This window comes from Martes martes, assembly GCF_963455335.1.
Source record: "Martes martes genome assembly, chromosome: 1".
Lineage (NCBI taxonomy): Eukaryota > Metazoa > Chordata > Mammalia > Carnivora > Mustelidae > Martes > Martes martes.
Window position 1 is genome coordinate 4,110,416 of NC_137888.1, and position 25,166 is coordinate 4,135,581.

The 25,166-nt window shown below is 55.3% G+C and overlaps 1 protein-coding gene across 1 annotated transcript in view; it reads right to left on the minus strand.

Moving 5' to 3' along the window:
* Nucleotides 1–24,136, minus strand: part of MX2 (MX dynamin like GTPase 2) — a 29,454-nt gene extending 5,318 nt beyond the window's left edge. Inside the window, exons 1-12 of the mRNA XM_080803071.1 lie at nucleotides 24,060–24,136; nucleotides 17,767–18,083; nucleotides 17,041–17,233; nucleotides 15,949–16,086; nucleotides 13,726–13,880; nucleotides 11,381–11,519; nucleotides 7,470–7,668; nucleotides 4,112–4,190; nucleotides 2,384–2,506; nucleotides 1,916–2,057; nucleotides 703–861; nucleotides 174–250 (exon numbers count right to left, since the gene is read on the minus strand). Of these exons, the coding sequence (XP_080659197.1) occupies nucleotides 174–250; nucleotides 703–861; nucleotides 1,916–2,057; nucleotides 2,384–2,506; nucleotides 4,112–4,190; nucleotides 7,470–7,668; nucleotides 11,381–11,519; nucleotides 13,726–13,880; nucleotides 15,949–16,086; nucleotides 17,041–17,233; nucleotides 17,767–18,015 (1,653 nt within the window). The 5' untranslated portion in view covers nucleotides 18,016–18,083; nucleotides 24,060–24,136. The remainder of the gene's footprint in view (nucleotides 1–173; nucleotides 251–702; nucleotides 862–1,915; nucleotides 2,058–2,383; nucleotides 2,507–4,111; nucleotides 4,191–7,469; nucleotides 7,669–11,380; nucleotides 11,520–13,725; nucleotides 13,881–15,948; nucleotides 16,087–17,040; nucleotides 17,234–17,766; nucleotides 18,084–24,059) is intronic.
* Between the last annotated feature and the right edge of the window lie 1,030 nt (nucleotides 24,137–25,166).

Consider the following 25,166-nt stretch of genomic DNA (forward strand, 5'->3'; position numbering starts at 1 on the left):
TTCCGTCCCTCCCAGGGAGTGCAGACTACCAGCCGCCAGCCCAGCCAGCCCGCAGTCCTAACCTCGGCCTCGAATTTCTAGACGACAGGAAATACCCTGCTTCTTTCAAAGGTTAGACCCCGACAAAAGAGCCAGCAGTACAGGTGACTGGCTCGTAGACTGAGGGTGCTTACCTGGGCTCTTTGATTAAGGTTGGAAAATCCACTAAAATGCTTCTTGGCTGTGTCGGAGAACGTCTGCCGGACGATTTCTGACCCGAGAAGAACAAGGCATCCATAAATTGCAAGCAGGAGTAAAATGGGTTAGAGACACAGGGAAAAAGAAATCGTGTTACATGGGCCCCGTTCCAACCTTGTGCTCCCCAGATCTACAGACCAGGAGAGGAGGAGGGGGACATGACGTTGTCCCATGGAGACCCAAAACCACCACCGCCCTGCCCGGGTCCTGTCAATTTGCCGTCCTCGGGTGGAGTGTGTGTTCTCTCCAGGACCAGCATCCGACTATAGCCCACGTGGCTGCGTGGAGGGGTGGGGGAAACCAGAGAATGCTCCCCTGACTCTCGTCTTCCCCCCTAAATGGCCAAGGAAGGTCTTCCTGCTTGGTTTGATCGTTGCTCCCGACCCCTCCCTCCGAGGCACCGTGCGTTCCAGACGGTACCGGGCTGGGCCGACCGTGCGAAAGGCACTCAGGAGAGCTCCTTACCAACAGCCTTGTGGAGCAGGGCGATTGCGGGGTCGACCAGCTGTTCCAGGTACTGGTGCACTATGGTCTGGAACGTCTTGTAGTTGACAAAGCCGAGAAGCTCCTTGCCGCGATACTGCTTTTCATATATGGAGACTTTTTCGTGAATAATATTTTTAACTGCAGGATAAAACAAGCCACCATTAAAAAAATAGAAACAGGGATGCCTGGGTGGCTCAGTGGGTTGGGCGGCTGCCTTCGGCTCAGGTCATGATCCCAGGGTCCTGGGATCGACTCCTACATCGGGCTCCTTGCTCAGCGGGGAGCCTGCTTCTCCCTCTGCCTCTGCCTGCCTCTCTGTCTGCCTGTGCTCGCCTGCTCTCTCTCCCTCTCTCTCTCTGACAAATAAATAAAATAATAGAATCTTTAAAAGAAATAAAAATAAAAAAATAGAAACATCTTTTTCTTGGAGTCTTGCTTACCCACTGCATCCTAAGGCAATATTCCTAAATGGAGTTTTTTAATAATGAAAAAAATAATTATGGTCTGATAATACCAGCTGAAGGAAAAATGGCTTTTAAGAAACAAAATTGTTATCGTATGGAAACGTGTTTTAGTTGAGAGTCCTCAGCCTGAGAGATGAATTTAGTGTTCTTAAATGGTAGAAGGTACCAGATTCGTACCACGAAAACAGAAACTTAAATATTGTTATAGGATTCACAGATCTCCCAAGAACACGTCCAGACGACAGTTGGACGTGAACAGTGGTATTTTTTTCCAGGTGCCAGACACACACACACAGACACACACAGACACACGCACACGTACACGCACACACACGCACACACATGCACACACACACGCGTGCACGCACACACACACACACACCACACACCCTGCAGGCATCTGGGCTCTAGCAGAAGGGACGTTGGAACTTCCCCAAGCAAAGCAAGGGGTTCTTATCAAACCACGGACCTCTGCATTAGGGGCGAAGAGAGGAGGGCACAGGAGCTGAGCAGAACTGTCTAGTCTCAAAGAAGCAAGAAGAAGGTTGGTGGTGGTGGAGTTGTCTCTTGGGGAGGGGCAGTGCGCCCATGGATGGCTGGGAAGCCGTTATCGATGGCTGAGGGGCCCCTGGTGTCTTGCGTGGCATGTTCGGCTGTTTGCGCGCTTCCTCTGAGCCACAAGGAGCCTCTGGTCCTGTGTTTAGGGGGAGCTTTGTCCCAGGACTTACCTTTTTGGGTATTGGCTGTGAGTACGAGCACCCAGTTCTCAAACTCCTCCCTGATTTTGTTAAATAAGCGGGTCTCTTTCTCCTTGACGACTTCTTCTCCCTCTGTTAGCTTCTCAATGTCCTGATTAAACATCTTGATTTTCTAAAATGAGACGAAGTCATCAGGCTGTGCTGTAACGCCACTAAAGAGCCGGGGGCTTCCCTGCGGCAGCAGCGTGTGGCGGTGGGTGGGCGGGGCGGGGGTCAAGAAACCTGGGCAGCCACCCGACCTCCCCAGCCCCCTGGCGGGGACAAAGGGTGGGCAGCTCCCCACGAAACAGGGCTCCCGGCAGGCCACAGGCAGGGACATATGGGAGGCCACGATCGGGGGGCCGGCCCACAGGGGAGCATGCGGCCATTTCCGGGGGTCTGGTGACACGGTGGCCCGGGTCTGTGCCGAGTGTCCCGTGGAGCCCCGGTCATGCTCACGTCGATCAGGAAGAACATCCTGTCGGCCTCGCTGCTGGGGGTGTCGTCTCCGCACTGGTGCAGCTCCTCTGTGGCCCTCTGGTGGCTCTCCCGAATTTGCTCCTCTAGCAGCGGGAGTGATTTCTGAACAAAGAGCCGGCCATGAAACCCGCAGCTGGGTGACACTGGCCGACAGGTTTCTTAGACACAGAGTCGCCCGCAAGAGCTCTCGAGAGGGTCTGGATTTCCTGTTACTGTGTGAAGCTTGTGAACACGGACACCCATCGAGGAGCCCAGGGGTCGCTGTGCAGGCAATGAGCGCGCTACGGCCTGAAGGATCGCGTGCGGGAATTTGCCGTTTTGCTGAGGTCGTTGGACTAGGGAGGAATCGGGGCATGGCCAGGTTGGCCTTGGGTGATGCTCTGTATTTAGAGAACAGTAAGGGCACCTGGGTGGCCCAGGCAATTAAGCATCTAACTCTTGGGGTGCCTGGGTGTCTCGGGGGGTTAAAGCCTCTGCCTTCAGCTCAGGTCATGATCTCAGGGTCCTGGGATCGAGCTGCGCATTGGGTTCTCTGCTCAGCGGGGAGCCTGCTTCCCCCTCTCTCTCTGCCTGCCTCTCTGCCTGCTTGTCATCTCTCTCTCTGTCAAATAAATAAATGAAATCTTAAAAAAAAAAAAAGCATCCAACTCTTGGTTTTGGCTCAGGTCATGAGATTGAGTCCCAGGTTGGGCCCTGTGCTCAGCGGGGAGTCCGCTTGGGATTCTCTCTCTCCCTCACCCTCTGCCTCTCCCCCTGCGTGCTCTCTCTCTCTCTCCAAATTAATAAATAAAATCTTTTAAAAAATTTTTAGGGAACAAATACACTTGCATATAATGTAAGTTTTCTTTAGTAAAATGTTCTGCTGGTGATCATTTGGGTGTTATAAGCAGATAAATGGTGCTACGGTAGAGGAGACGTCTTGGATATTGGTGTCAGGCTGGGAGGAGCCCTAACCAGTCAGCGATGCCGATGAGAAGGAAAGGGGGAGAAGGAAGGACCTCGAGAGGCGCCAGGAGGGCTGTCTTTGGGCCAGGAGGCGTTCTGCGCCCTCCACCTCGGGGGATCACTGTGGCCTGGAAGGAGGGGTGCGTGGGGGCTTGCCGGCAGTTTCTGGATTAGCAGGGCTCCTCAAAGTATGTTCCTTGGACCACCTGGGAAGTTAGAAAGCCAGATTCATTGCTCTCCACCCCCTAGATCTACTGACTCAGAAACTTGGATTGGGACCCAGGAATCTGAGTTTAAATAGGATTCCAGGTGACTCGTGCACACAGCTTGAGAAGCTCTGGCCCCTTCCCACCAAACGTTCTTGGAGCATGTGTTTCCTGGCTCAGAAGAATTCATCGCTTTTGTCTGACAGGTTGGTAAAATCTCTGTTTCATTTTCAAGGTTGACAAAGTGTCAGCCTCTTGCAAAAGGATGTATTTGCTAAGTCAGTGCGCATTCCTTTTACCCTTCCGAACTGGCTGATCCCACCCCTCCTTCTCTTGTTGCTTCCCCCAGACTGACGGATTCGACAATTTGCCTCAACAGGCCGCAGCTGTTGCCTCCAGGTTTTGGAAGCTCTGTTGGGAACCTCTGACCATGAGTGATTTGGTTTTCAGAATGCACTTGCCGATCGGCTTGTGCGGGCAGCTCGGCCATCGGACGATGAAGGGACTTGGGTAGGCTGTAATTTCTACAAGAGGCAACCCAACGCTGTTGACTCACATTGATGTGCAAGATGAGCTCGTTGGTCAGTCTTTCCGCCAGACAGGGCACCGTAGCCTTTCCTTCCTGCAGGAGAACTCTGAGACAAGACAGAACACATGGGCATTCAGGAAGCGCCCTCGTCATCGGTACCGTCAGGGGAACCTCGCTGAAATGGAGCCGGGAGGCCTGAAGGGGGAGCTCCCATGCCACACCACCGCCCAAGAAGCGTCTGGACCAGACCCAGCAGAAGACTCCTCATTGGGAGAGAAGTACTGGCTGAGAACCCCAGCCGGAAAGGATGTGAGCTGACTCTCCCACAAGCAACCCACCACCCTTGCGACTCAGCCAATGGAAAACCGTCAGCACCCTGAACGCTTGCCTTCCTCCAGTGGACTGAGTTCCAAACAACCCAAGTCCTGCCTCTTCTCCATAAGATAACGTTCCTCTCCTTTGTTTGTTGGGCTCGCCTTTGGTTTTGCCATGGCTCGAATGTCCCAAATTGCAATTCAGTTATTCCCAAATAAATTCATTTTTGCTGGAAAAAAGAACTCGCTCTTCTATTTCTAAGGTCGATAACCTATATGATCGTTTTTCCTATTCCGGGCTTTATGTGTCAGGTCCCTAGGGTGACACAGGCCATCGGAAAGCCAAACAGTGCATTAGAAAGACAGTTCGTAATTACGGGGTGAGCCCAAACTCAAGCAAGCCGGGTGCTCGGAAGGTTACATTTATTTTCTCTTTTTATCATCTCAACAAACTCATGAGGTAAGTCATCTTAGCTACAGGACAACCAAAAAACTTAACTTCATAGAGGATAAGTGACTCGCCCACACGAGTGTCTTATTTCTTGTGACAATTATTTCCGAATAGCGAAATCAGTCTTGATAAAGAAGAAAAAAGGAGGTGCTCTACTTCCTGATTTCAAACATGTAGTACAGAGCTACGGTAATTGAAACAATATGGTGCTCGCATAAAGACAGACACACAGACCAACAGAACAGAACGGTGAGCCTGGAAGTAAACCCATGCACATGCAATTAGCTGGTCTCTGATGGAGGGTCAAGAATCTATAATGGGGACAGTCTCTTCCCCGAAAGATGATGGGAAAACGACAACCGTGTGCAAAGATAGTGCACTTGGATCCATCCATCTCTCACACGACTACACGAAAGTCTGGCTAAAGGCTTGAATATAGGGGGCACCTGGGTGGCTCAGTCAGCTGAGCGCCAAACTCTTGGCTCAGGTCGTGATCTCAGGGTCGTGGGACGGAGCCCCGTCTCGGCGGGGAGTCTGCTTATCCCTCTCCCTCTGCGTCTCCCCTCTCTCGTGTGCTCTCTCTCTGTCTCTCAAATAAATAAATAAATAACTAAAATCTTGGGGAAAAAAAATAAACTCCTGGAAGAAAACATCAGGAGAAAATCTTCGTGATATTGGTCTTGGAAATGATTTTATGGATATGACACCAAAAACACAGGCGACCACAGCAAAAACAAAGAGGGTTACGTCAACTCCAAAGCTTCTCCAGAGCGATGGAAACAACCAACGCAGGGAAAAGCAGCCTGCGGGGTGGGAACAGATAGGTGCGGGCCACGTAGCTGATAAGGCACCAGTTTCCAAAACGTACAAGGAACTCCCACAAGTCAACAGTGATGACAACAATAAAACCCCCAAAACCGGGCACCTGTGGCCTCTGCCTTGGGCTCAGGTCATGATCTCAGGGTCCTGGGATCGAGCCCTGCATCGGGCTCTCTGCTCAGCGGGGAGCCTGCTTCTCCCTCTCTCTCTCTCTCTCTCTCTCTCTGCCTACTCGTGATCTCTGTCTGTCAAATAAATAAATAAAATCTTAAACAAACAAACAAACAAACAAAACCCCACCCACTTAAAAACAGGCCCAGTTCTCAAACAGAGATTTCTTCCGAGAAGACACACCAAGGGCAAACAGGTATGTGAGAAAAAGCTCGAAGCCACCGGCATCCGGGGAACATAAATCAGAAGCACAACGACACAGCACTCCACACCCGCTAGGCTGGGTGCGATCCCCAGACCCCACGAGTGTCGGCAAGGAGGTGGAAGCACGTGAGCCCTCGTGCCCTGCTGGCGGGGAGGCCAAACGGCGCAGCCGCTGTGGAGAGCGGTGCGGGCGGCCCTCAAGAAATTATAATACGAAACTGCCGTGTGGGCCAGCAATCCCAGTTCTGGGCATTTAGCACAAGAACTGAAGTCAGGAAAGAGACGTTAGCGCTCCCACGCGCACTGTGATTCGTTTGACAGACGTGGGAACTAGCTCAGTGTCCACGGGTGGATGAACGGATAAAGACAAGATGCACAAAGGAATATGGTTCAGCTTTTAAAAGAGAAGAGCGTCCTGGGGGCGCCTGGGTGGCTCGGTGGGTTAAAGCCTCTGCCTTCAGCTCAGGACATGATCCCAGGGTCCTGGGATCGAGCCCCGCATCGGGCTCTCTGCTCAGCGGGGAGCCTGCTTCCTCCTCTCTCTCTCTGCCTGCCTCTCTGCCTACTTGTGATCTCTGTCTGCCAAATACATAAATAAAATCTTTAAAAAAAAAAAAAGGCATTCTGACAGCCGTTCCCCTACAGAGGAATGTTGAGGATGTCACGCTGATTGAAACAAGCCGGTTCCAGAAGGTAAAAACTGTCCAATGCCACCTGCGTGATCTGTCTACACTGGCCAAGCTCACAAACCAGAGAGTGGAGTGGTGGTCGCAGGTGCTGGGGGACGGGAAACCGGGACTTGCTAATCACCAGGGACGATGTTCCAGTGACACAAGATGAAAAAGTTCTGGAGGTGGCTGGTCAGCCTCGTGCCCGTAGTTAAGAAGACGGTGTCGTGCGCTGGACATTTGTTCAGAGGGTTGATCTCATGTTAGGTTCCTACCACAATACAGTTAAATTAAAAATTCACATGGTGCTCACTAAGCAGCGGGTGCGGTTCTAAGGGTCTTACAAATACGCGTGTGTTCAATCTGTGAACAACCGATTTTAAGGGCACGGTGAGGCTCTGTATCTAGTCCCACAAGACCATTTTCCAAGTGCTGCTCTGAGTGTTTCTCATGAAACAGGTGAGTCCCTGCCCACGGGCACTCAAGGATTTCCGCTCCGACGCACGATGACAAAGCACGTCCAAGACTTCCCTTCCCCACGGACCTGAGTCCTGGCGTTCACAGCACGGTCCCTGCACACTGGCCGCCTCCAGGAACGTGATGGAAACACAAATCCCGGGGCCCCGCCCCAGACCCGGGGTGAACACATTGACCACATTGATCTCTGTCACTTGGCCCCCGTCTTGGCCAGTTCTGGCCTGGAAGGCAGGGCTGGCCTCCACAGAGGGCAGTCCTGGGACAGTCCTAAGGAAGCTCACCTGAAATACGGATGTTTCTGGAAGAACATCATTTCCTTCTTGGTTGCCTCGGCCAGGCTCAGCTTGTTGGTGATCTCCTCCTGGCCCCGGCACCGCACGATCATGTAGCCCTTCTGCAGATGGTACGTGAGGTTCTGAGCCACCTTCAGAACCACGGGTTCCGCGCCCCTGTCCACGAGATCCGGTTTGGTCAGGATTCCTGGGGGAGGAGCAGCAAAGAGAGCGGGAGGGGTCAGTTTTCTCCTCCCGTGTACTTGACGGCCGCTAGGCTCTAGGAGCCTGCCTTGGCCAGGACCCGGGAAGCCTGCTGGAGCTCTGACGGTGCGGGGCCTGAAACCCCACTCACGCAGTCCCTCGCCACCCGTCTTACCTGCATCTTTACTTGCTCAAATAGCCACTTTTTTTTTTGGTCTGTCGCGGGGGGAAACCTAACATCATCTTCTACTCTCTTTGTCCTTGTTTTTAATCTGGGGGGAAATCTGGCCATCTGGCTTCTCATTTCCTGAACCTTCTCTGGCATCTAAGTTGTGGGATTTCTCTCTGTTTTACCTTCCCTTTACCAAGGGTGGTCCTCAAAAGCGTGCCTCTACACTCACGAAGAGGTTTGTGTGCGCACAGACCTCTGTGTCCCCAAGGGAGCCGACAAGTCTCTGAACCTGCGCCGGCACCTTCCACCGGGAAAGGAGACGATCCTCCACCGGGAGGGACGGCAGCACCGTGAAGGCCCCTCCTCGGAGCCAGCGGTCACTCAGGGAAGCCTAGAACACTGAGCTGGAGTCCGAGAAAGCAGGAAGATAAGAAAGAGGGAGGTTTGCAATGAGAACTCCCTGTCCCTGGGGAGAGAGGGCCTTCTCACCCAGTGCCTCTGTTTGAAGCCGAGAACTCAAGTAGGAAACACTCTTGCCTCCTTCGACAGCCTCGGTTCGTGAAGATCGTCTAGTGTCCCAACTACTAGGGCCACGGAGAAGGGCACGGTCAACAACGTTTCTCATTTTTCAATTAACCCTTTTCTGAGTACATGACATATTTATATTGAATTTAAGGATGCCTATTAAGCACTCTGGTTTAGGTATCGAGAAAGGGGCCGGGAACAAGACTGCCAGGTCCCTGATTTTGTGACTATCCCCTCACCCCCTACTGGGTAAAAGCCAGATTAGTCTAGAGATATACAAGCAATAAAGAAAAAGCCGAAGAGGGGCACCTGGGTGGCTCAGTGGGTTAAAGCCACTGCCTTTGGCTCAGGTCATGATCCCAGGGTCCTGGGATCGAGCCCCGCATCGGGCTCTCTGCTTGGCAGGGAGCCTGCTTCCCTCTCTCTCTGCCTGCCTCTCTGCCTACTTGTGATCTCTGTCTGTCAAATAAATAAATAAAATTTATAAAAAAAAAAAAAGAAAAAGAAAAAGCCGAAGAGGGGTCTGACTTTATTTACATGCTTAAAGGCCAGTGGGGGGTGTAGTAGGCAAGGCGAGTGTCTGGAGACCCAGTGGGAGGATGGTTGAGTCATCTGGGCAGGAGACGATGGGGGTCTGGTCTAGTGGTGAGCACAGAGATGGAGAGGAGTGGACAGACTTGGTTTAGTTTTGGAGACAGAGTCATCGGGACTGCAGATGAATCAGACATGGAAGCCGGGGAAGGAGGTGTCATGTGTGACTCCTAGGTTTGGCTCTAGAACTTGGCTGGCAGGTGCGGTGCTGTGAGTGAGGAGAAGCCGTGGGAGGGAGGAGAGCTGGGGGGTTGGGGTGTCGGGAGCTGTCTTTTGGTCACGTTCCATTGGAGACATTCAATGGACATCCAAGTGGAGATGTCAAGTCCAGGGCAAGGGAAGGGTTACAAATTTAGATCTGGGAGTTGCCAGCGAAGAGAGAGACTCAAAGCCATGGTCAGCTTGCCTAACGAGCACGTGTTGATAGAGAGGAGATGTCAGAGCCACGTTTTGGGTTTCCGACATTTAGAGGTCGGAGAAGGGAAGGAACAACCAGACAAGACTAAGAATGTGACCTCCAGTGGCCAGTGCAGGATGGTGACCTGGAAGCCAGCGGGCCGTGTTACAGCAAAGGAAGGAGAGATTTCGAGAAGGAGGGAGTGGTCGGCCATCGGACTGGGTCCGCAGGGGAGGAGACGGGGACAGAGAAGGGACTGCATGCGTGTCGGCACGGAGGGCACTGGCGACTTTCCAGATGCCATCTCTGTGCCATGGTGGTGACGGGAGGCCCGCTGGTGCTGGCCAAGCGGGCATGATGCGTGGAACAGTGGGCGGGTTGGGGGGATGGGCTGGCGGACGGCCTGCAAATATATGGGCTCCCAGTTGTTTCTGCAGCTTGGTGTTATGTAAACCTCTACTCACTTCGTCATCAACCTTGGTCTATTTTCGCCCGTCCCAAGTACTGTATAGACAGGCATTAGGTTCTCTTTTTAAAAAAATCGTGGAAAAGTTTGTATAATTCGTGTGTGCAAGAGAATAATGCAGCTAATGAAAATAGGCTGCTTCCTCCGTCACTCCAACTTCGGGTTTCCTGTTTTTAAAACCCATGTATTTTTAAAGATCGTGGTAAAATCGACATCACATAAAAGTTACCATTTGGGCCACTTTAAAGTGGACAGTTCAGCGGTGTCTCTATCCTCACCATTGTGAACCCCCTGCCTCCCACCCCCTGCCCAGGATTTGCTTCATCTTACAGAACTGAAACTCTGTACTCACCCCTAACTCCCGGTTGCCCCCCCTTCTATAGACCTACTAATATCCAGACACCTGACCCTATGAGACAGATGATGTCACCTGGTGTGGCCATCAGTGAGGCATCCTTCCTGACTTAGGATCGAGAGAGGACAAAGAGCACGGAGCCACGACGACCAGGGACCCAAAGCCTGAGTATTCTGTCTGGCTCGGTGTGTTGGTGATGTTTGCAGAAGTCAACAGGTAACAGCACACCAGGGGGGTCCAGCATAGACTGAAATGATATGTTGGAGGTCTGCGCCCCTAATATTCATTTCTGTCCTTCCTGGAAAACCAGGCATTTATTTGGGAAGAAACGGAAAAGGCAATTACACGTCAGGTATGCGTTTCATCAGGAAACGGCCTGCAAAGTTTCAGGAGGGTCAGCTCTCTGGGTAGGCGGAGTGACCGAGGAAGAAGTGATGTTGAGTGACGGAATTACTAATAAAAAAAGAGCAGCTCTCCTTTGCTGAGAAAATACTACATGCTTGGACCTACGGACCATGCTGTACGATATTTCTTCATGGAATCCTCCCAACCACCCAACGCATAGGTAGGACTGCGATACCAGTTTGTGGATGAAGACGGGGCGGTCGGAGAGGTTAAATATAATACCCAAGGCTCTGTAGCCTGTAAGTGCTAGAACAAGGATTCAAACCCAGACTGTGTGTGCTCTCAAGTCAAGTTCCCTGTAACACCTTCCAGGGTGAATTTTTTTTTTTTTTAGAAGATATTTAAGAGAACCCAGCTCCCCACAAAGACTTCTGCTTGAAGACCAATTCTGCAGACTCTCATGCCCCAACATCAGCCCCGTAGAATGTTCCCTGAGGCCTTATGAAGGTCCTTGCCATGTACCAACAGGTCCCAAGACCTTTAACTGTGGAACAGCAGAGCTGACGGGCGGGTCAGTTTCTCCCTTCCGGACCACTGTGGGAGAGCGGATAAGGCAGTTCTGGGCCCCCATGCGGAAGGGTTTGCCAACACCAATGAGGGCCAGGAGGAAAGAGGATGAAGACCCTCCAGGCTCTGGCCACACCTGTCACCCTGACTGTGAGTGGAGACTGCCATCGGCAGCGGGTGAAGGCGTCCTAAACCCATGGAGCTTCTGCAGGGAATAGGGCTACGTTGTGGGACCTTCTAAATATAAAAATCTCCCCCTTCCTCCCTGTCCTCTGGGAGCTTGGTTCCGTCTTCTTACCTATCGTCCTGTCTCCTTTGGGGTCCACTTCCTGAGCCATGCTCAGCGCCTCTGTCGTGGCGATGTCCACGTTGCAGGGGACCACCACCAAGTTGATCGTCTCCTGCCTCTGAATGTACTTCTTGATGAGTGCCTTGATCTGATGGAAAGATAAAAATCACACAAAGGAAGAGGATGCCTCTGGTTAACCAACAGCCCAGCTAGACAGGTGTGACGGCAACAAGCCAACTTCCAAGAGCATGACCCAGTCTCACTCTTCTGAAGGGCGTTGATGTGGCCAGTCCCCTTCCACAAGCAAGCTTGTGCCATCTGCCTTTACTGGGTTCTCTGCTGATTTCCTACGTCCCTTCAGACCCCCCACTGATATTTCTTCTTTCCCGCCGACTCTCTGGTCCCTGTAGCCGGACTAGAACTCTCCTTCTTCTCCAAGGCTCTCCTGTGATGCTTCTGACAGTCTTCCTTATAATGTTTGCCCTGGGAGCCCAGGGGTGCCTTTGTGAGCTCTCAGTCCCCACGCCGAGTCCCCTACGGTGCCCCAAGTGGCAGGTGCTCAGTGCCCTCTACCATAGTATCTGATGTCAATAATATCTCTCCACATGTTCATCCCCAATATCAATGTCTTTTTCCGGAGTTTGTTCTTAGAAGGAATCTAGCTCACTCAAATTTAGGGAAATCCAATAAAATTTCTTAGAATCTGTAGGCAAAAGAGAGATGTGGGCAGCACAAGCCTTACATATCGAATTTCAAAAATATTGTCCCCTCAGACAGTACAAACCAACATGGAGAAAGCTGGCACCTAGGAACACAATTTTGTATATTCGGGTGCAATTCACACAGAGTTTTTTCTCTTATGACGCTCCATGAAATTATTCTGTGTCGCACAAGGAAATAATCCTGCACAGCCACAAATAGGAACCTTGCATCCTGTAAGTGCAGGCTAGCGTCGTAGAAACAATTAGTGATGGGGTCGAATAAAGATGACAAACATCAGGCCGCCTGGGTGGCTCAGTGGGTTACAGCCTCTGCCTTCAGCTCAGGTCACGATCTCAGGGTCCTGGGATGGAGCCCCGCATCGGGCTCTCTGCTCGGCGGGGAGCCTGCTTCCTTCTCCCTCTCTCTCTGCCTGCCTCTCTGCCTGCTTGTGATCTCTGTCTGTCAAATAAATAAATAATCTTAAAAAAAAAAAAAAAAGCTGACAAACACCAACAGGCCCGGTGAGGTTCTAACTGTGGGAAATTTTCCCTGAGTAAAGTTACAATCAACTCCTATAAGCTAGTTAATAGCATAAACTCACGTCGTAGAATAACATTATGGAATAAACTCACATTGAACGTGAATTGTCTTTGAGTTAAAATAAAAGTCATTTTCTTGTTGGTCTCTATTCCCTCTGCTACACCGGAGGGCAGCACCTGTTCTGCCAAGGTCTGTAAGCGGGCTCCCCACCCCGGGCTCTTCTTCTCAGCACTGCGGACAGTTCAGGACGCACGGCTCTTTGTTGCGGGGGAGTTAGCCGGTGCGGTACAGAATAAATTTAGCTGCGTCTGGTCTCTACCCACTGGATGCCGGTAACAGCCCCTCTTTCCCAAGCCGTGACAACCTTAAATGTCTCAGACCCTGCTGACGTCCCCAGGGCGGTAGGGCGGGGGGCAGAGATAGGTTCGGGGTAGGAATCACTATGGGAAACACACTTCTTCACCTCCTTTTCATGCAACGAACATGACGGGCACCCCCAGGTGGTAGGTCCATTCCAGGATGCAGAGGTTCATGAACACACAGGTGATGTCCCTCGGGGGTCTTTGTCCCAGGAGGGAACACAGACACTCAACAGGGATGATAAATAGGAAGTGGAAGGACCAGGTGCGGGGTATTGGGCATCAGGGAGGGAATCCCGGTGAAGGTGGCTTTTGGGAGAGCTCTGGAGGAAGCAGGGGAAGGAGCCCCATGGAAATCTGGGCGGGGGGAGCGTTTCAGAGAGAGGGAGGAGAAGGTGCAAAGCTGGAGGGCTCGAGGACTGTCGAGGACTCGGGTGCGGCTGGAGCAGGGGAGGAACGGGGCACAGTGACACATGTGGCCCGTGAGCTCGTGTGGCCGGAGCACGTTGGATGTGGCGAACTTTCATGCTGATGGACCTGGAGCCACCAGAGAGCCTTGGGGAGCGACAGCCTCCGCTCCATGCCCTGCACACTGCTCCCCGGGTCTCCTCCCCAACCACCCCGAGCCAGAGCCCCAGAGCCGGGGACCAGGTCCAGGGTGGCGGCGCTCCAGAGCCCCTGGGCCTGCCCGCCCAGGCCAGGAAGTCTCCCTGTCTCCAGCCGGGCCCATTCCCAAGTTCCAGGAAAGCTCACCTGCAACCCGATGTCCTGGGGCTGGTTTCCCACAGGCACCCTGGTGATGCCGGGGAGGTCGATGAGGGTCAGATCCGGAACCTCGGGGGAGGTGATGTCCACGCTAATGAGCTCATGGCTGATGCTGACTCCGTTCCCGGCTAGGGTGTTCTGGGCTGCGGAGGCCAAGGCAGGGGGCAAACCCAGAGTCCAGATTAACGACCCCTCCAAGAAAAAGCCAAGAGCCCCTGGTGCTTGGGAAACACTTCACAGAGGCCTGAGGAGAGGTTCTGAGGCCACCTGGGGGGCCACTGAACACACAGACCTCACCCCTGCCCCGGGGTGGGAAACATACCATACGCTCACGATGGGATTACGAAAGGGTTCTGTTCCCTTCGTGCTTTTTAATATTTTCCAGTGCGTGTTATAGTGGCTTCAAATACGGCCGCAAATTCTTCCACACCCTTCCCTCCCAAAGGTGAGCCCCTGTGCGGGGGCGGGACGTAGGGACCGCTGTCCAAGGACAGAGATGGTGGGAGTGACCGTGTGTGACCAGCAGGAAGGAAACACCGTGGCCTCCGCCGGCTTTCTCTCGAGTGGCTCACTCTGTGGCCGCCCTGTCCTGAGGACACCAAGTATCTCCACTGGGTCCCAGGGTTCAAAGACAGAAGAAACTTTCCGTTTCGAGCTGGGCTCCAGCTCTGCTGGTGCAGCAGGACGGTCTCCGTCCTCCTAGAGGGTGGCCAACGGACGGACGGGCTCCCTGGGTCGGGGGTCTGGAGGTGTCAGTAAAGACAGCCATCGACACCGAGCTTCCGTCCCATCCGCAAGCCAGGACTGGTGCGGGGAGGAAGGACAGACATGCGGATGTGGGCATGAGAGCGTCGCAGAGCAAACCTCACGGCCAGAAGGAGGACACGTGGGCAGAGCTGAGACAGTCCGCCCGCCCCCCGACTTCCACTGTCACTCTCCAGCTGCCCGGCTGTGCATGTCCTTGCTTGCCCGTCACCCACAGTGATGTCCAGATGCCCTCGGGCAGACAGGGGCCACCAGATACGTCCCAGGGATCTCGCCCCTTCCTGGGAGCACCCCTAGGGGTGAGCTAGGAAGAACCAGCCTTCCCGCAGGCTGTTGGCGTCACAGCCATAACAGGGACCGACTCAGGTGCCTCGTGCACACATTTCAGAGCTGCGACCCGAGCCGTCACGGGGAGCCCCATGGTTCGGAGGGCCCCCCACCTGGTTTACTAATCTGCTTTCACGGTCTTGAAATTCTTAGTAATTTTGAATGGGGGTAGGTCTTGGAGCCTGACTCCGTGCGGAGCGCCTGAGCCACGTAGCCGGCCCGGCTCCAAGTGTGGTTCCGCGCACTCTGAGCACTTGGGACCCATTGTGGAACCTGGTTCAAGTCCAGATTCGGACCGGGCGGGTGTGCGGTGTCTCCCTGAGACTCTGCAGTGCCAACGAGCCCCCAGACAAGTGGCTGCTGCAGACCAGATGAGGGCCCAGGGGCTGGACCGCCTAGGGAAACCCGGAAATGAGAGGAAGCTGGGATGATCTAGAGGAGGGGGAGGGGCGGGAGTGACGGCAAATGTCATGAGATACATGTGCCAAGGACAAGGACACAGAGGTCACTGGTCACCGGCTCAAGGGGAAGCATGGAGACATAAGAACGATGCTTCCCCATCACCTGGCCTTGTTCCTCTGGGTGGGCTCTCCCCTCAACACCTCCTTCCTCCCCCTTCCTCCCCCTCCTGGAATTAGCTGCAGAGCCACCGTGGAACAGAGACCGAGTCCTGGGGCATCAGGGCTGGAGAAGACTTCTCTCTCCGGCAGGGCAGCAGGGCGAGCACAAGAACGGGGAGGGGGTGGGCAGGACTTCTCCCTTCTGGAGGCGGTCCCTGTGCTGAGCCATTTGAGGCCTGCAGACATGGGGTTCTGGGGGATCTGAGCCCGGGAAGCCACGGGGAGAGGCCGTGTTTGTTATCCGTCGCATGGAGCCCCTCCACGTTCCGAATCAGCTTTAGTAATCTGCAGGGCAGTGGCTCAGGACAGTGGTGAGGGTGGGGGGTGGGGTGTCCTGTTGGGGGCACCGCCCAGAGGAGGGGCAGCGTGGGAGGCAGGAGGACTGGTGCACGGAAAAGCCTGGGAGGAAGAGGCCCCACGGCCAGGAGGTGGAGAAGGGGGCGGGACAGCAAGGGAGCGGCCCCCAGAGCCCCACCTGCAGAAACCCCGGGCCTCCTACCTTTGAGGATCTCCTTCTCCACCTGGGAGGGGTCCTGGAGCTGGACCTCCCTGGTGCCGTAGCTGATCCGACCCTTCCACGCGCTCTCCTGCAGCTGCCTCTTCAGCTTCAGCACAAGCGGGCACCTGGTCACGATCCCTGAGACAGCGCACCCGACGCGCTCAGCCGCCTGAGACGGCGCACCCAACGCGCTCAGCCCCCTGAGACGGCGCAGCCGACATGCTAAGTTCCCTTGAAAAGGAGGGTTTGCACATGCCCTTTCCCCTTGCCCCCAAGGAGCTGCCCCGACGTCCCAGGAGTGCTCATCTGAAGTTTTGGTCCGTCTCCAGGGGTGGGTGGGGACAGGGACTCAGATTGGGCGGGCACAAAGGGGCACAGGTCCGAGGAAAGAGACTTTTGCAGCTGTGCCCCCCAGCCCCGACCCGGGCCCTGTGCTCTGGGCTCACTGAGCCTCCAGGCCGACCTTGGCCACTGTTCCCACCGTGTTGCTCTAGAAGTCACACAAGCCCGAGTTGAGGCTCTGTGTGTCTGAGGGCTCCCCTGGACACCCGAGCTGGAGTCCCACCTTGGGCGTTGGCCCCGGGACCAGCCTTTGTCCCGGTGGCCGCAGAGGGCAGAGGACAGATGGATGAGTGGAGCAGTGAGATCTGTCCCACCCCCTCCAAGCCCCTCACACTTGGGGTTGGTGGGGAGAAGGCAGCTAGAGCCAGGGCAAGAGTCGGGACGTCCGAAGGAGGGGTTCAAGGGCATTCTCGGGGTTCAAGGCTGGAACCTCCCTGAGCTGCTTGGGGCTGGGCAATCCTATTGCAAAGTCCTGAGCATTCCATGTGTCTATTCTGCCGGCCCTATAGGGGCAGCATCGTCTCCTCCTCCAGCCCAAGCCCAGCAAGAGCTATTGATGGGAAAGGGGGTCAGGAACCCGGGGGCCTTGAGGGACCCCCCCACCCCACATACACACCTGCCAGCCCAGGCCATGAGCTGCAGACCTAAGCCTTCCAGGGCCTGCCAATGAAGACGCTAGCCCCCAGGGATGCCTTGTGGCCCGAGGGTGACCCAGCAGGCTGCAGAGCGAAGCTGGCCCAGGGTGCTTACCGCTGCCTCTGGGGAGGGCGACCCCTGAAAGAGCCTCCAGCACGGAGCTCTTGCCTGAGCTCTGGTCCCCGATGACGGCGATGGCGGGCAGGGCCAGGTCCTGTTCCACACCCAGGGCCCGCAGGGAGTCGATGAGGTCGATGCAGGGGCGCACCTTCTCCTCGTACTGGCTAGCCAGCCTGTGCTCGGGGCCCTGGAAAAGGCAGGATTCCCATTGTCACCGGGAATTTGGGGCAGGATGTATGCCTTCCCTGATGCTGGGGTGCAGACAGGAGGTGCATGGGCCCCAGGGAGGTCCCCGTGTTCTCCTCCCGCAGAGGCTTTGCTTCTGCTGATGTGGGGTAGCTGGCTGGCAGGTGCCTCACTGAACAGGCAGAAAGCACCCAGAGGTGGGAGCACCTGGCCAGAGTGGGGACAGGAACCAGGCCCTGGGCTGCCGAGCAGGGGTGGGGTTGGGAGTGGGGTGGGTTAGCCATGGTGATGCTGACTGGAGCATCTCCTCCGGGAGGGAGGGAGGAAACCCCGGCCCTTGGGACAGAAGCCCCAGGCTTGCTGCCCGAGATTGGGTATGTCCCGGTGATTGCTGGAGGTGCCTGGGAGACCATGGGGCACCGGCTTTACTGGCAGGATTGGACCAGACTTGTGGGTTTACGGCCATGACTGGGGAGCTCACCTCTGGCCGGGAGCTGGAACACACCCTTCCTGATGTCCCTCTGCGGGACCTACCTTTGTCTTCTGTTGGGCTCTGCTTCCTTCTGGCTGCTGCGCGTTCAGCGTCAGGGAGTGGAACACTGTGCTGAGGTGAGCTGGGTCCTCCCCACCGACCTGATGCTTTGAGGGATACATTTCGTGTCCCGTTGCCTCTCCAGATGGTGGCGGCTGCGGCTGGAAGGAACTCGTGTCCTTTTTTGGTTGCTGTTGGGGAGGAAACGGCTTGCGTCTCCAGTAGGGGCAAGAACTGTGGGCCTTAGACATCGGCCTTCACCGAGTCAGAGCTGGGAGTGTGCTCTCTGCTGCTTAGCGCCGCGTCTCCTTGACAAACTCTGCAAAGACACAGGAGGGAAGGGGCGCCTGGGTGGCTCAGTGGGTTAAAGCCTCTGCCTTCAGCTCGGGTCATGATCCCAGAGACCTGGGATCGAGCCCCGCATCGGGCTCTCTGCTCAGAGGGGAGCCTGCTTCCTCCTCTCTCTCTCTGCCTGCCTCTCTGCAGGCTTGTGATCTCTGTCTGTCAAATAAATAAATTAAAAAAAAAAAAAAAGACATAGGAGGGCAGAGTGGCCCACTGTCCCTGGGCAGTCCCCTCCCAGCCCGGACCTTGGCCAGCCCTGCCTCGCCCAACTCCACACCATGCACCCCTGCCTGCAGACCAGGGAGAGACCTCAAGAACAAATCTGTTCACTTATTTAATCTTAAATAAGGATATCATGCAAGTTCTATTAACCTCCGCGATATGTACACAGAATAAATTCCTTTGCAGAGGGCCAAGGTGGAGGACTTTGCTTTCCTGGTGAATCACGGGCTCCCTGTTGTCAGAGTAAAGGACACCATCCGCCTGTGCCCCGTTCCCAGCGGCGGCAAGCAGGCTCACAAGGGAATCGTGGGGATTCGTGCGGCTGTGGGCCTTGCCATCCTCCTTGGCTCTCGTCCCCAGAGTCTTATCAGGCCTTATTCTTGTTTTAAGATTTTGCAAGCAGAAAGAATTAGGGGTCCCCAGAAAAAGAAAGACGAGATGCAGCTTTCTTGACTTAAGAAAGGCCATTTTAGGCCCCGGCCACCCTGGGATCTGTGCCTGACCAGCACTACTCGCCCAGAGCACATTTCTTGCAGAACCTCCGGAGATACGTCGAAGTTGCAGAACAACAGAGCCCGGTAGTTAAGGATTTTAGGGGAAGACAAGAATGTAAGAACAAGCGGCCACTGGCAGGCCAGGAGATAGCGCAATGGTATCGGGGACAATCGATCAGTGATAAAACTCCCAGGGCTGGTTCAAAAGTAAAGATTGGCCCAGCACGTTATTATTGTTTCAAATATTTTATTTTTTAAGGAATCGCTGTATCCAGCATGGGGCTTGAACTCACAACCCTGAGATTGGGAGTCGAACGCTGTCCCTACAGAGCCAGGCACCCGGTCCGACACACTCTCCAGGTATCACTGCGGGATCTCAACCCCGAGAGCACGCAGACCCCAGGGCAACCGGACCCAGAGAACTGATGCTGTCTCCCCTGGCGGCCCTTGGCTTCCATCACTCGGGACCTGGACTCTGTCCCTTAAGAGGCACACTGTGGTCCCATCGTCTGAGCCCCGTCACGAATACGCACATGCCCTTAGCGTAAACCTTCCCAGTTCTGCTATTTGAGGGGACTCTGCTTCGGGAAATAGCCCCGGTGTCCTTTGCTTGTCCCAAGTACCACCTTCTTCGTCCTGTTCTTGGGCTGGGTTGGTTGTGCCCTTTGGCTCGAGACAGTCAACAAGAGGCAAACCCGGTTTCATAAACAACGTACAGTGGGGCATGCGAGAGGTGGTCTGCAGGGATCTGCACATTCTCCGCCTTTCCTGGTGGGGGCCCTGGGCCCGGGAGGGGGGGAGCACAGCCAACGACAGGGCAGAGCCGCAGAGAGACCCTGGGAAGTGAGTGGGAAGAAACACCCACTCGTGGGGTCCATGCAGGGCAGGGTGGGGCGACAGGACCCGATCGAGTTAGGAGCGCAGAACCGTCTCTGAGAAGACAGAGAGCATAGAGGGTGGTGCACAGGACCGGGGGAGACAGGAGGGACCCGAGGAGTGTGCCAGGGAGGAGACACAGGGGCAGGGGAAAGATGGCCGGTCCTGTTCGGGGGTCACCGAGGCCGCCCCAGAGGGAGGGTTTCCTTCCTTCGCTCCCTCTCTTCTGGGGCGAAAGCATCCGAGAGGGACCTTGCCGGCCCCCACTTCCAGCTGGATCTTGCAGGGGTGACGGGCTGGAGTCCACTTACAGGGGCTGAGCCCGCAACCCAGAGGAAGAAGGGGCCCCGAGGGTAGGTGAAGGGTGGGATGCAGGGAGGACGGTGGCCGAGGACAGGAGGAGGAGCAGACCGGAGGCGAGGGCTCCCTGACCCTGAAGGAGCTGCCATCTGCACGAGAGATGACCTCATCCCATCATCCCTCGCTGCTGGGTCCATGGAGACAGGGCCCCTCCGTGGAAGGCACCCCCACGTTGGGACCAGGTTACCTACATCACAGGTAAGCCTCTGAGTGACATGCAGGTGAGGAAAAGACACTGCCCAGAATGGTCGGGCGATGGTTCCCAAACTGTGCGTCAGGGCACCCTGAGGAAACTCAGCTAACTTGCAGGGTCACTTGTGGGTTTTTAAACTTCTCAGGGGTGCACGCAGACACCTGTTGGACACCATACAACCCGCTGCTGCTGAGTTGTTTGGACCCAACAGCAATGATTAATTGATAGAAATATTCAGGGGGCGCCTGGGTGGCTCAGTGGGTTAAAGCCTCTGGCTTTGGCTCAGGTCATGATCTTGGGGTCCTGGGATTGAGCCCTGCATCGGGCTCTCTGCTCAGCAGGGAGCCTACTCCCCGCCCCCCGCCTGCCTCTGCCTACTTGTGATCTCTGTCTGTCAAATAAATAAAACCTTAAAAAAAAAACCAAACTATTTGGTATTTCTTTTGGCTGGGGGTGAAGGGGTCAGGCTCCTCTTCCCCCAGGAACGCACTACTTGGCGCGAGGATTCTCTTGAGCTGCCAGCAACGGAGACCCCGTGGGCTCGGGAGAAACTGTTTCCCTCCCTTAACCCCACAGAAGATTCTGGACTGGGGGGTCTTTCCAGAATGAGGTTCTCAGCAGAGACGCATTTTATCTGCACGGTGGGACAACCACCCAATATGCAAACAGCCGCCTCTTGTCTTCCCGTGAAGGGGGTTCCTTCCCTCCGAAGCCCCAGAGCCCGGCCCCTCTTCTCCGTTCAGACGACACGTGTGCCTCCTGTCGCCCGACTGTCCAGAACGTCCACGTCTGTGTGGACTCCCTGTATGCACGCTGCTAAATTGGATTTTCTCCTGTGAATCTGCCTCGTGGCCACGTGTTTCTTAGTCCAGCTACAAGGACATGAAAGGGGCAGGGGTTCTTGCTCCCCCAAAAGGGGGCACCATGAACGAGTCACGGAGACACTCAGGGCACCCTGGACGGAGAAATTTGGGGGATACCGATGCAGGGTGAAGCTACATGTGCCCGGAGGGGCCAGGAAAGAGGAGGGAGTGAGGTGGTGGGACGGTCGGACAGATGGACAGATGGGTGGGCTGTGCGGGAAAGGGTCCCTGATGCTCCTCGCATGCCCTGTGGTCCTGGGTGGCCCGCGATCTCGTTTACGGAGCCCTGCGTTTACAGGCGATGGGAGAAGTTCAGACAGGCTGAAGGGCTGGGGGTCCATCCCGGCTAGAAAGCAACAGGCTCGAGACTCCAAGAAACAGTGGATTGTTTGAACAATGAGGAAATAGTGAAGTTATTCACATTTGGAAAATACATCACAGGGGACGCCTGGGCGGCTCGGGCAGTTGAGTGTCTGCTTCCACCGGGTCAAGATCCTGGGGTCCTGGAATCGCCCCTCGTCTAGCTCCACGCTCGGTGGGGAGCCTGCTTCTCCCTCGGCTCCCATTCTCCCACCAACACCCCTGCACTCTCTCTCCCTCCCCCTCCCCGCCCCCGCCCCCTCCCTCACCCCTTCCCATCCCCCACTCCTTGTCCCCCTCCCCCCACTAGTGCTCTCTCTCTGAAATAAATAAATAAAATAAAGTAAATATTAAAAAGAAAAGAGAAGAAAACGCTTCACAGAGGGCCACCATGAATGAGGGTAGATGTTGGATCTCAACCTTGAGGACCAGCCCCTCGCTCCCCCAGGGCCTGTCCTCCTGCTTTCGATTCTACCATGTTTGGACCTTCTTCTCACTCTGCCGAGCCCCAGGGGAAGCACAGTAGGGGGAAAGGTCTGGAACCCAGGGCCCTGCGCCCCTCCCTGGCCCCCAGCCCCGGAGCCTGGCCTCCGGGACCTGCCCCGGGCCTGGGTTCTGCGAGGAGCTCTGCAGCCACACAGGCTCCGTGCAGAGGGGACACCTTCCATCCCTTCGCAGCTTGTCGACCTCGGACATGGCCGCTTGCTGGGCCTTCAGGGCTGTTCTACCATGGCCACCACTGGGCCGAGCCTGCACGACCTCTCAGACCTGTGGGGAGTTTGCTTGCTCTCACACTAATTCAGAAATTTTGTTTCTCCCGAAAACAGAATACAACGACGAAAATTGGGCTCACCCACATTTCGTCATGGTTTCCAGGAAAGAGAAAGGGAGGTGTCACTACTCACTTCCCCTCCGGCCTCGGGACAGCCCTGGCCTTCCTGCTGCTGGCACGACCCGCGGAGCAGCCCAGCACCCTGAGATGTGTTCCCCAAATAATGCCAGGTTTGCGGGCCACGACCAGACGAGGGAGGAGGCGAGGAAGGACCCAGCCCTGCCCACGCCCGGATCTCAGGCCTCCAGCCTCCAGAGCTGGGAGACGAGACGTTTCTACCGTTTAAGGCACCGAGCGCGTGGCACCTTGTTCTGGCGGCCCTGAGACACGGACAGTCTGTGATTAATACTGATCTGTCCCCCGCCAATGCCACTCTCTGCTGGGCGGACCTGGCCTCAGTGTCTCTTTCGAGGGACCGCTTTGAAGGCACCCGAAGCCCAGAGACCAGGCTTTAGGGCTCAAAGTCTGACACCAGTTCCCATGTGGGGGTTTTCTTCCACACCACCAGACACTTAATTCTTTCACGATCTACCCCAAAATAGCATCTGATGCCACAGGCTAAGGGCTGGGTCCTGGCAGATCGCTCCTGCGCCCGCCGCACCCCCACCCAGCCCACTGCAGATGCCAAGCACAAGTGCGAGGTGTCACCTGCCTCTGACCCATGGGCTACAGATGGGTGGTTCCAACCACCGCCACCTGGGGTTCGGATAATTTGCAGGAGCGGCTCAGGGAACCCAGAGAACTCACTAGATTACTGATTTATGACAAAAGCCTGTAGCTCAAAAACAGCCAGATGGAGAGATGCCCAGGGCGAGGTCTGAGAAAGAGGGGGTGCTTCCATGCCCTCCGGGGGCCCCCGTGTTCACCAGCCTGGAAGCGCTCCAAACCCTCTCCTTTTGGGTTTTTATGGTGGTGTCATTGCACAGACATGACGGATGGAATCACCGACCCCTGGAGACTGCTTCAACCTCCAGCCACTCTCCCTCCCCCAGGTGAGGGGAGGAAAGAAAGTTCCCCAGGGAGTCACCGGGCAGCCCCACCCCTGGAGGCTTTCCAAAGTCCTTATTAACATAACAAAAGACAGTGCTCTCTCCACTTGAGAAATCCCCAGGGTTTTAGGAGCTCTGTGTCAGGAACAGGATGAAGATCAAATTTTATATATATATATTTTCCTGGTATTTGTAATATACTGCAGAATGATCACTGCAGTAAATCTAGTTAACATCAAGTCTCGGCACAAAGCGACAATTTTTCTTCTGATAAGGACTTTTAATATCTACTTTCTAAGCAATTTTCTAATATGCACTACAGCGTTGTTAACTACATTACTAACTATGGGATATAATATACAGCTGGGTGACAAAAGTTAACTTACCTTGTTACAACTCACAACATCACAGGGGCACAAAGCTCCCCCCACCCCCCGATGTGATGTGTGAGCGAGGTGTCCCAGAAGCCACCCCTTTGTGGCCACAAGGTTCTGGTCAGCTTCAGGGTGGGGGGGGCCGCCTGTGCCTCCAGACCAGCCGCGTCCTCTAGAACGCACCCCGGGCGTGCAGGGGGCCCCTGTGCCAACCAAGCCTCCCCGGATCTCCCAAGGGGGCACCTTCAGAAACTTGTCTTTCTGTCTGCCACCTTCAGGCACAAGCCACGCTTCCCGGGAAATCCTTTGAAAAGGCACATTTGCTGCAGAAAGCCGTGGTGACAGTCCTCCCAGCACAGCCGCCCGGGGAGGGAGGGGCCCCCTTACCTCGGAGCCTTCTTGTCTTCTTCACAACGCGTTCCTGCACCAGGAGAGTCATCCGGTCCTTCCTTGCTTCCCTTTTATATGCCGTGTGGCTCACTCCCCCTGAGCATCACCGAGAGAAATGAAACCAGATATCCGGACCACAGAAATGAAACCGAAAAAGCAGCACGCTGCCCACCCCTCCCCGCACCCTGTGACTCACCCTGGAGTTCTCAGCAGAATTGTCCTGGAGGACCGGGGCATGGGGGGCAGATGCCTGGGCTGGAGAATCGGCATCGGGATGACGGCTTCTCGGGGGAGGCTGGTTTGAGGAAGAACTTGGACATCCAGGGAGTTAGAGGAGCACGACCTCCAGGACAATCCACGATGATGGCAACGTTCTATTCTTTGTGTCCAATACAGAGGGGCACCTGCACGGCTCGAAGCATCCTGAACAAGGCCAGTGAGCCTGAGGATCTGACCGTCTTAGTCGGTTTCATTCTGATTGACTCAGTCCCTCACATGCGGCTCCCACACCCCTGCGCCTGCAGGTCTGTGATCTGAGCGCTCTGAGGGGTCCCACGGCCACACGCCTGAACCACCCCTGACCATCCTCATCCTCTCCCCGTGGGAATCCCTGCAGACCCGAAGGAGGGAACTCCGCAGCTCCCTGAAATAACCTGTTTGTTCAGTGCACACCCCCACACTCCCGGGGCTTCCTGCACTGGGAGAGCTCTCTGCGGGGCCAGGAAGAGGGCAGAGGCGGACTGCAGGGGGCTCCCAGCTGGGAGCTCAGCCCTGAGACTGCTGACCTTCTGGTCCTCAGTCATGTCCCCCGCAAAAGGGCAGGCGTGTGTGCCCAGAGGTCCTGCAGGTCCCCGGTTCTGTGACGGAGTGGAAGCAAGTCGGGTATGCCCGTCCCCAGAGCACAGCTGCCAGGAAACCCCAGGAGCCCTCAGGATGCCGGGCCTGCGCAAAAAAGAGGAAGTGGGCCTCGGGCTGATCCTCCCCAAATCGAAACGAACATTGTTTATAAATCACGAAAAAAGAATCCCAAGCATTTCTTTGTTCATTCCTTTTACTTACTGCCCTTGCGGGCGGGTTTTCCTTTATTTTTTTATTTTTATTTTT